We start from the raw sequence: 11,194 nt of genomic DNA, 5'->3' as shown, positions 1-11,194 counted from the left end.
ATGGAAACATGGAATTCCTCCTGACCTATGTTGAGTTCAACACATACAGGATATATTACGTGACTGCTGGCTACAATGTGACTACATTGCAAAATGTAGGGAAATTCAAGGTGTTCACCTAGTACTTGATAGCGTACCTATGTATCTAAAAACTTTGTAAATGGATGTAGACACTTCATTTACGTAAGTGTTTGTAATATTTGAACTACATAGATTTCAATTATGCATGATTACGTCCTAGATGAGGCATATAATTTCATGTTTTTATTTTCAGAGTAAGAGGAGATCATGGAGGAGAAAATGTTGGAGTTCCAGAATTAATGTTCACAGTTCGTGGCACTGATACCAACAGCTTCATTGCGGGGAAAAGTGTACACAATCAACGGTAAGTTAACCTTCATCTTGGAAGCTTTTAATATCACATTAATTGTTAAGATGCCTACACTTCTTAAAATAGGAAATAAAAACATGTTCTGGAGAAGTTCTCAATCCACACAGTTGTTGAATATTATTTCTGCTCCTGCTCCTTTCCTCTTCATTTCCTCTTTCTTGGACCCCTGTCTTATGTCTCCTCTCCTGCTCTTTTCCTACTCATCTTCTCTCCTCTGCATCTTTCTCTCCACTTCTTCCTAGAATAAGAGTGTTATTTTGTTGGCCTATGATAGCTATATAGACCATTTCATTTTTAAAGTCAAGGAAAGATGGCTAAATATTATGGAAACATTATATAAATACTGAAATGTTTGGGAACCTTGTAAAGAACAGTACATGAAAAATATCAACCCCCCAATACAGAATTGAACGGCTCTGGCGTGATGTGTTCATGAGTGTAACTGGAGTATACTACAACATCCTGCACTCTCTTGAAGAACAACACATGCTGGACATCAGCAACATCCTACATATTCTGCTGCCACTACGTTTTCCTCCCACGAATCCAGGCCAGCCTGGATGTTTTCTGTGAGGCATGGGACAAACATCCTATTAGGACTGAGGAAAACCTGACTCCTAATCAGTTGTGGCAGGTGGGACAGGCCCTGAATCCCATTGCAGATCCTGATCCCCAGGTAAATAAATGTTGATTATTAATCATTTTTTCTAGAAAAACTTTACTAGCTTAGCTATGCAGACAGTCTGTCTTTGTCAGGGTCTGTTCATTCCGGAGATCGAATGGGAGGAGAGTGGATTCATCAACGACATTTATCCCAGCGTCAATGTCCCTACTCAGGAAAGACCTCTCTCAGACCCTCAAATGATGGAACTGCAGGACAACATTGATCCACTGCAAGAGTCAGATTGCTTTGGAATGGACATACATCTCAGCACTGTCCAATATGTTGAGAACCTACTTCAGGCAACATAAACACACATACAAGTCAGTGCTAGAGTTTAGTTTAGTTTCTGGGCCAGTTATCTTTGATCAACCTATGTAATCTTAATTTTGGTGTTCACTAGTATGATAGGAAGTGAATGTATCTTGTCAAAGCTAAGCTACTTGTTTATTGTGGACTTCGTTTGTATGGGAAAATACAAATGCAAATTGTGTGATGTGCCTCCAATCAACTGATTTGATGTAATAAAATGTGTAAATTGCCATTGAATTATGCTTCCATTTTCCTTCAAGCATAATTTATTTTATAAAAGAAGTCATTCAATGTATTGGTTTTATAAAGCGGTAAAACATCAATATTGGACAATTACAGTTTTCAAAAGAAAAATAACTTTATTTTAGACATGTCGTGTACAACCAAATATCTCTGGAAAAAGAAAAAGTAAACAAATAAACTGCTAATCTTACCTTTATACTAAAGAGCTATCTGAACTGAGGAAGCTCTGCTGACATCATCCTGAAGGGACATACGGATGAAAACGTTTTCATAACCACAAATAACTGGAGAACAAGTGCACAGATGAAACTATTATAAACATCACCAGTGAAAGTGCAAAAACATTCATGAAATGTGCATCTACACAAGCCCAAAACCAGAACTAATCGAACTAAGGGCCATCATTAAATCATGATGAAACATTGTGTAGGTCTGGTAGTGGCTGGGGAGCTTCAACTTGAGGAAGCAGGTGAGAGCCACAGGGTAAGTCGAAGTTACAACCTCAACAACAAGGCTTTTTGTCAGCTGCTCCCACCCGACCCAGAACTTCATCAGGTCACGCAGCACCTCTGGGGATGCTATGGAAGAGAAAAATTTAGATGTGACACCTCAAATGCATTGTGATATTGTGCATCAGCACTGCCATCTCTTAAGCTGCAATACGTATGCTCCTATTTTTTATACATAGCAGTCCCAGCAACTAGGTACAAAATGAGATGAGGAATGCAATACAAGAAACAAGGACCGTTACCTTCCTCTATGAACTTCCTCAAAAATCCAGTGATGAGACTGACTTTCTCCAGTGGAACAGGGTCATCCTCGTCCTCGTCGCTGGAACAACTGGGTTGTGGCCATACAATGTGCTGGATCACAGTCTACAGGGGATCAAATACAAATGTGTTCAATATTAACATTGAAACAGCTGTGGAATGATCTTAAAAAGTACTGATGACTTGTTTATAAATTTACACACACACCTGTAACAGATAAAAAAAATCCGTTACAGTCTTTGCAATCGAATCCCTGCAACAATATACAACCAATAGACAAAAGGGAGCTTACCTGTGAGTCAAGCACCTCGTTCGCCTCTCTCGGAAAAAATATGGGATGGACATCTGGCCTTTCAGAAAGAAGTGGCCAGATTCCAGTTTCTTTCAGGCCTTTGCGGATCTGTTTAATAGGCTGACATCATAATTGGTTATACTGTCATTTTAACATACTGTTTCAAGTAGGTAATTTATGAAATGCTTACTGCATGTGTAAGGAGCTCCTGGAACAGCCAGTCATGGTTGGTGGAGGTTGGAACAGGAAGATCCCAGGACAGGCAAAGATCAGTCACACGGGTGGTTTCGGCTGCAGTAAGTTCTGCTTTCTTGAGCTAAATCAGGTAGACATTCACAAAAAGTAATAATTTAAGAGTGACATACAAAGATATCTTGAAAGGTACAATATAAAACAGCCAAAATCTTGAGTAAACACAAGGACAGGAAATGCTTTGCAACAAATCAATCCAAACATGAGTGAGTGGTACTCACAAAACCAATAGTTTCACGGTGATCAAGATCACGACAGTCTTGCAGGGTCAGGGCTGCTGCTGCAGTGTCAGTGCTCCCACCAGTCAACAGAGTCACCACAGGCAAACTGAGTCCTGATAATCCGATACCACTATGCAGGAAAGAATGACCCATCATCCGACCTGCCATCTCAAATAGGTTGCTTTCCCGAAGCACAGCAGCTGCAGAGGGAACCAGATGTTCCTTTTCCCCTTTAAAAATGCTCGTCAAAGCAGCAGAGCCTTAATAAAATGGGAGAAAAGTATTTATAGATCAATGCAGATCATAACAGGTAATTGGAATCCTATTTTGTCCATCTCACACTCTCTACTCAAAGTATGAACTTTTACTGTCATGTCAGGCATAGTACACAGAGCTCAGAGGTGTAAAATGAATCAGTTTAAGAACTAATTTATGTCTGTTTCAGTGTAACTCTTTAATAGCATAAAATAAGCAGAGGTTACAGAGGCTGTCTGCATTATAAATTTCGTGATCTTTTGTGATCTGTCTGATCTTTGATATAATCTGTCTGCAATGTCATGGATGCAATGGGTCTAGCATGCTGGAGTCCAGGGGTGGACTGGGACAAAAATTCAGCCCTGGCATTGTCTGTCCAGACCAGCCCACTACATTATCAGCGGACACCACATAGAAGTCCACAAATCTCGCGGCGTCTTCTCTCATGCATACTACTGTTACCACCTAGCTCAAAGACGGCAACAAGAAGGGAGGCCACACACAAACCTCTCAAGCCAAAAGTAAATTTATTTAACTCCAAATCAAGATAGCTCTAACTACGTAGTGGGATGTGTAAAATATGTTACGCGTCAGTGGTGTTAACAGTGTTTGGATGTGTGAAAATAAGGTGTGATGTATGTTGTAAGGTGCAGAAGCAAAGAAAAACAAAGGCTGAGGGCCCCATGCCCCTGCCAGCTCTACCTGTGTCTGGAAAACAACTCCTCAGGCTCTCACATGTCAAGTGGTCAACCTGAGAAGGACATGGATACATTATAATGTCTCTAATCATCACAAATTAAGTATGATTTCATAAAAAATAAAAAATGATAAACTCACCAGACTAGAGGAGACTCAACAGACATGGTACATTGAAGGCAGAGAGTGGAGGCAGACAGAGGGCAAGTCCTCGAACATGGACAGAGGGGGAACAACTCCTCAGGCTCTCGCATGTCAAGTGGTCAACCTGAGAAGGACATGGATACATTATAATGTCTGAAAAATAAAGAAAATGTTTTCCTCTGTCCTGCACCTAGAGTTGAGAACTTTTTGGATGTGTGTTTCTTTTAAAACCTTTTGAAAATTATTATAATTATGAAGTATGAATTTATACATTAAAAAATACATGATAAACTTACCAAATTCTAACAGTGGTCCCAAATGTCCACATATAAAACAGAGGGAGAACGACTCCTCAAATATATCACAACAACCTGTAATGGAGAATAATTGATCATTTAGTGTACATGATCACACCATTAAGGATCAACACATAAGCACAATAAAACTTCTGAAAAGAATTAGCTTGATTCTGCATCTCTATTTACAGCTGAGAAAGTTTACTGTTGCTATGGCAACAGAAACGACGTTAGCAGCTCTTAGCTAGCTTAGCTAAATCATCTGAACAACAATAACCCATAATATCACAATTCGGCATATTAAAACAAAATCAAAAACGTTTCTACTTTGTTTTGGACATGTCTCAAAAATGTAGCCTAGCCAGCGCCAGGCCAACGTTACTTACCATGTCTGCCTCCACTCGCTCATCATGGTCGAGTCCTCCTCGCTCGTCTCCCGGCGCACCTGCTGCTGCTGGGCTGGTGAACCCGGCTCCAAACAGGTCCGTCAGTTTGGCACATGTAGCAGCCTCCACCCACAGAGACTTCAGCTTTTTTCCCCGATGCTTCTCAGCGCCACCCGGGCGTTTTTAACTCTTATTATCCATTTTAAGTTTCTGTCTCAGCAGCAGCCCGTCCCGCGACTCCCCCAGCCAATGCCATGAGGTCCCGCCCCACCCTGGTTTGTGTTGTGATTGACAGCACTGTCCGGGCTCTCTGAGCCTGTCAGCCCATGATTGATTGACAATGACAAACAATAGACCAATAATATGTGTCGATGCTGGCAACACACTGCTAGCCCTCTGTAGCCAATTGGCCGGCCCAATTGGAGGGAATTTAGAGAGGAAGAAGAAAAAAAAAAAAAAAACATAGCGGACCCAACCGGCCCACATTGGGTCAACGGCCCACCGGGACGATGCCCGGTATGCCAGATGGCCAGTCCACCCCTGGCTTCAGCATATCTTCTTCTCCTTTATGTTGGTTATGAATTTCTAGTTGTTTTTAAAGAAAGCTGAGCATCATCTCACTTCTTCCTCCTTTTGTCCATTTGCAGGGGTAGACAGTGGGGAGATGGACGTGCAGAGGCAGGACGAGGAGGAGGAGGACCAGGAGAGATGGAAGGACCGCCAGCGTTTCGCAGAAGATAAGCGAGCAGAGAGAAGCACAGAATCCACAATTCACACTATTCCTGAGCTGCTGATGGACACCATGGAGGTGAACAACCGCTGTAACACAGACACTCAGCTTTGCTATTCTTCCTCGTCCTACACAAACATTCTCAGGCTTTTGTTTCGCCGTAGGCCAAAAAACAACAAAGAATTTATTATCAAAGTCGTGTCTCTGTTTGTTTTTGTGTTTGCAGAAAGCAGAGAGAGACCCAGAGGAGATCAGGAGGGAGATGGAGCTGCAGCTGGAGGCCTGGCACAAACTGGCTCCAGGAGCTCAGGAGGAGGTGAGGCTGCAACTGGAGGTTTAATCTAAAGTCTCCTCCTCCACTCTTTGTAAATTGTGTAAATAGTTAATTGACTGTATTCATGTAGCACTCTTCTAGTCTTGATGACTACTCAGAACTCTTCACAGTTTAGTTTTGCCATCCACACACATCCATACAGTTGTATCATACATCACTCACACACTGCTGGCACTGCCCGCGGGCGCAATTTCGGGCTCAGTATCTCGCCCAGGATCAGTTTGGCGTGTGGGACAGGGAGACTTGGACCGCTAACCTTCTGGTCAGTGACCCGCTCTACCTCCTGAACTACAGACGCCCTGTGTGACTAGATCATGGTTTATCTATCAGTACTTTATATTCTTAAGGAGGTTTTGGCTTTTTTCTGCAATGTATCTTCCGTCTGTGGGTCTGACTGAATGTCCACGAGACATCTGCTGACATGCACTATTGCACACCAAAACAGTTTGACTTTTGACTGCACAAATTGCTCAATAGTGCCACCAGTGGTCCAAAACTCCACAGGCTACATTTATCATACGGAGTGTTGTTTAATCTCCTGCTGTGTCTGAGATCTATTCTCTCTGATCTCAGTGGTTTACATTTACTAATATCAGGTTGTAACTCGTGGTTGACGTGTTCTTGTCTGTTTCAGGAGAGTGCAGCTGCCTCCATGTGGCATCAGTACCAGACCCTGATCTCCGCTCTGTCCCAGCAGCTGTGTGAGCAGCTCCGCCTCATCCTGGAGCCCACACAGGCCGCCAAGCTCAAGTCAGTACAAACACAACACAACATACACCACGAGTGCTGCAGGGTAAAGATGGCAAATTGATTTAGAACGTTTTAAGACCACTTCACTTTTGCTCACTTTATTATGTTGTATGCTAATTTGGATCAATCTACACTCAGTATCCATAATGGCTAAATGAAAACATAACAGTTTGTCTTTATGGGATAAGGAGTCAAATTGTTGTCTCACCAGACCAGAGAATCTTCTTCCTCATGCTCTAAGATTATTTTAAATCAATGGATGATTATAGCCCATATTCCATCATCCTCTGCCCTTAACACTTAACTAGAGTGAGGAAAAAGTATCCAAAAAGTTCTTAGCTAAAAAAACAACCCATAGTAGCCTGGTAAGCCTCTACGTTTAATCAGTGGTGTTGACCGTGGCGCTGCACTGTCGCTTCACAGAGGAGATTACCGCACAGGGAAGCGTCTGAACATGAGGAAGGTCATCCCCTACATCGCCAGTCAGTTCCGCAAAGACAAGATCTGGCTGAGGAGGACCAAGCCCAGTAAGAGGGAGTACCACGTCTGTCTGGCTGTGGATGACTCCTCCAGTTTGGTGGACAACCACTCCAAACAGGTGACAGAGCCCCGTCATGCAACCTTGTATACCTGCTTCATAGCTCTTCCAGAAAGCTGTTCCATAGATTAAAAATCTATTATTGATGATTAACGCTGTGTTCAAATGTGGTTTGTGTTGGTATAGAACAGGACAGGTCCGTCCACTATCTGTACAGAAATATCTGTTTTATAGATTCATAATGAATATAAGTAATTGCAGTAAATATCTGACAAACGACATGTTGTGTATGTGTTTGGTGCAGCTGGCTTTTGAATCCCTGTCAGTGATCATCAACGCTCTCACTCTACTGGAGGTTGGACAGGTGTCTGTGTGCAGGTAAGGACTTTTCTTCTTTAATTCTTGTTTTTAGTTTATTTGCACAGTGAAGATAGAAAGTGATCAAATGATGCTAGAGAAGAAAAACGTAATTAAAGTAACAAACTGATCCCAAACGAAACTGAGTGCACTGGAATGCACAGCTCGTGGTGAACAACATGTGCATGTCATGTCTGTTGGTGTGTTCAGCTTTGGCGAGCAGGTGCAGCTGCTCCACCCCTTCCAGCAGCAGTTCAACGACGAGTCCGGGGCTCGGATCCTCCGACTGTGTCAGTTCCAGCAGAAGAAGACCAGAATAGCTCAGGTGGGGGGGTCGACCATCCTCTGTTCCTAAGTTTGACCTAAAGTCGCTGTTTGTGTTTGTCTTTAAACATAATGTCTGAATCGTGCGCAGTGGACTTACTGAATCAGAACGATCCATTAGAATCAACCTTTTATACCTTTAACAGCCAATCATGCTTTAATCCTGACGCCTGTAAGAAATACTACACCTGATTTTTAAAAGCTTCGTGATTCTTGCCTTAATAAGACTCCTCCTGTGTGTCCCCATGCCGAGAGACCCCCCTCAGATAAGGAATACATGTTTGAAAAGCATTTAAACAAGTTAAAAGAAGTTACCTTTCTGCCTTGTGCCTTTTCATTTGATCGAATACATTCTGTGAGCAAACAAGCTTCTTCTCGTCTGACTCACTCTCTCTCCTCTGTAGTTTATGGAGACTTCCACCAAAATGTTTCTCGCAGCTCGGCAACAGATTCCAGGATCTGTAAACTCAGGTAACGACTCACGCTACTTGCTGACTGTACCAAGCTCAGTCAACTGATGCTGTGTCATGTGGGACTTTTGAGATGTGTGTGTATGTGTTTGTCATTGAATGGTCAAAGTTAAGCAGCAATATCACATCTGTTTTCAAATCTTACTTTGGTGAGAATAATCACAACTTACCCAAAACATTTTGATCAATAACAGCACATTTAAAAACCATTAAACATCTCTTGTTGGTTCATAAACGGTTTTATTGGTTGTAAAAGTTTTTAAAAACCTGTCATGTGACACAGAGGAAGAACAAGTGACTGCCACAGACCTGAAAACCTCAGAGAGAGCGTTTCCCTTCATGTCACTGTGATACAGGCAGAATTATGAATTATGTAGAAGCTCAACAAGCAGCTAAGCCTGTTAACACTGAGCAACAATAACAAGACTTGTACCGAATAAATTATTCATTCATGTATGTCACTTTGCTCAGTCCCACAATGCAAGATTTCCCAGTATGCCACTGAAGCCAGTGCTCACATGTATTTTAGTCCTTTTCAACATAAACATGTCTTTTTAATGATTCTCTCTTGATTTAAAATATCACAATTAGACTGGGAAATGGAAATAGTTGGTCCTTTCCCAAAGGAATTAACAGAGTTGCATGTTGCGTTGGACTCAAGCTGATTCAATTGCTATTCAAAAGCCCATTTCATGTAAATTTCATTGATATAAATAAGAATATAAGCTGTTCTACATCAGATTTGAACTGTACATGTACTTTATCACCTCACAGTCCTTGCCTCATGCAAACAAAACTTAATTATCAGCACGAGTTGTTTCATTTACCTTTAATACCCTTGACCGTTCCCCTCTGACCTCTGACCTCCCTCCACAGACACGGCCCAGCTGCTGGTCATCGTCTCTGACGGCAGGGGTCTCTTCCTGGAGGGGAAGGAGCGGGTGACGGCAGCAGTGCGAGCAGCTCGCAGCGCAAATGTGTTTGTCATCTTCGTGGTTCTCGACAACCCCAACTCACGGGTGAGAAAAGCAGAATTTGACTTCACTTGTATTTTACTTTTCCGTACACAAACTGTTACTAAGCAGCGTTTTTGTCTGTGCTCAATGCAGGACTCCATCCTCGACATCAAGGTCCCTATATTCAAAGGGCCGGGGGAACTCCCAGAGTTCCGCACCTACATGGAGGAGTTCCCCTTCCCCTTCTACGTCATCCTGCGAGACGTCAACGCCCTGCCGGAGACGCTGAGCGACGCTCTCAGGCAGTGGTTTGAACTGGTCACGGCAGCCGACCAATGAGAAGCCATCTTTCACACAAAGGGAAGAAGTGTGCGGCAACCCACTGCACAATGCCACTCTGCTGCTAAGCTTCTCAGCCAGAACTGAAAATCAACAGAACAAAAAAATAAAACAGAAGACGGATTTACCGCTGTACATGTGCCTTTATTTTCCTATTTTTACTGTAGATTTTAGTAGAGTTTAATAGCAACCTTTGCTGTTTTATCTTTGTTATCAGAAGAATTGTGTTTCTTTTGTAATGTAGCGAGGATTGCTTTAACTTGCACGTCTCAGATGAAGCGATAGAAGTAAAATTGTGATTTCATTGCGTGTGAACCACCTCAGTGAAGGGTCAGTAAATACCTCTGTCCACCTTGTACAATACCCCCAGACCATCTGTTTGTCCGTGTGGATGGGACAGTCAGTGCTGCAGAGATCATCCAGTCATCCATGTGTGAACACGACAGACGTGCAGAGCTGTGCTTTGTGTAAAATGGACGTCACGACCTACAGTAGCATGTTGTCGTGGTCGTGACTGAGGAACTCCTAAATGTGCCTTGGAGAGGAGAACAGTGTTGCATCTCCCTCCACAGCTGGATCAGCTGCTGGTTGAGGAGTCGGCGGCACGGCCACAGCTCTGTTACCGATTTTTTAGAAACTCTGATCTCACACACTTTGAAGCACAACGACAGTTCCGCAGATTCCAGTTTTGAGTGAATGCCCCAGAATTACCAGCGTGTGTGGTTTGAAGATGACACATCTGCTGAGCGACGGCTCATCAACGTGTCTGTTAGGACTAGATGAAATGTGCATTGAAATGTTTCTCATCACCTCTGTGTTTCGTAGCGTACATGTAAGTGTCAGAAGACACTGGCCATTTTTAAGAGCATCCATCTGTTAAATCATGACACGAATGATCCTGACAATAAACTGTTTAAAAAGTATCTCTGTCTCTTAATATATCATTGCTCCAACCACAACAATAGACATTCTGAGATCAGCATGTTTCATAAGATACATGTATTGGTCCCACATACATAAGACATGCAAATGGGGGGAATTTGTTCTCTGCTTTTGTCCCATCTGGTGAACACAGGAGGACACACAGAGCAGTGGGCAGCCATGCACAGCCGCGCATTACTAATAATATCACATACTTCTGCTGTTATCAGCCTGCAGTAAAAACGGCATTTAATCATTTTTTTCAATGATATACTCAAGCATATACTTACTTGTTGCTCCAACATTAACTGCGACAGCGTCCCAACATGTGTCTTTCTTGGTGTTGTCTTTATACAACATATGCTGAGAATCATACAACTCAAGTTACTTCTCCACTTCAATTATTAATTTAATGTCATCCATGTTGAAGAACTTCTCCGCTGTTAGCTCCGTTAAATGTCGGGTGTCGAGGGTTCAAGAAGTGTTATGGGTTAGTTTCTTGTTTGCCTCTTTGCGATAGTTTTTGCCAAATTTCCATCGTACTCTTTGAAGTTGG

The 11,194-nt window shown here is 42.5% G+C and overlaps 1 protein-coding gene and 1 long non-coding RNA gene across 2 annotated transcripts; both read left to right on the top strand.

Annotated features, from left to right (window-relative positions):
• The first annotated feature begins 341 nt into the window (after nucleotides 1-341).
• On the top strand, nucleotides 342-1,467 carry LOC128441802 (uncharacterized). The gene is made up of 3 exons (XR_008338768.1): nucleotides 342-385; nucleotides 796-1,067; nucleotides 1,148-1,467. It is a non-coding gene; the product is annotated as an uncharacterized LOC128441802 (long non-coding RNA).
• Nucleotides 1,468-5,583: 4,116 nt separating this feature from the next.
• On the top strand, nucleotides 5,584-10,302 carry LOC128439424 (midasin-like). The gene is made up of 9 exons (XM_053421926.1): nucleotides 5,584-5,727; nucleotides 5,876-5,965; nucleotides 6,618-6,733; nucleotides 7,157-7,331; nucleotides 7,576-7,649; nucleotides 7,839-7,953; nucleotides 8,357-8,423; nucleotides 9,299-9,441; nucleotides 9,532-10,302. Exons 1-9 carry the CDS (start codon nucleotides 5,584-5,586, stop codon nucleotides 9,715-9,717), a joined length of 1,110 nt encoding a protein of 369 aa, XP_053277901.1. The 3' UTR covers nucleotides 9,718-10,302.
• Nucleotides 10,303-11,194: the final 892 nt, after the last annotated feature.

Source organism: Pleuronectes platessa, chromosome 1, assembly GCF_947347685.1.
Source record: "Pleuronectes platessa chromosome 1, fPlePla1.1, whole genome shotgun sequence".
Classification (NCBI taxonomy): Eukaryota; Metazoa; Chordata; class Actinopteri; order Pleuronectiformes; family Pleuronectidae; genus Pleuronectes; species Pleuronectes platessa.
The sequence above is the reverse complement of the archived record's forward strand: the minus strand, read 5'-3'. Positions and strand labels throughout refer to the sequence as shown.

Bases quoted from the DNA above. Each gene is read 5' to 3' on its own strand.
- LOC128439424 (XM_053421926.1), top strand. From the start codon at position 5,584: ATGGACGTGCAGAGGCAGGACGAGGAGGAGGAGGACCAGGAGAGATGG. The intron at 5,728-5,875 runs GTGAACAACCGC...TTGTGTTTGCAG, and splicing joins TGCTGATGGACACCATGGAG to AAAGCAGAGAGAGACCCAGA. The intron at 7,332-7,575 runs GTGACAGAGCCC...TGTTTGGTGCAG, and splicing joins TGGACAACCACTCCAAACAG to CTGGCTTTTGAATCCCTGTC.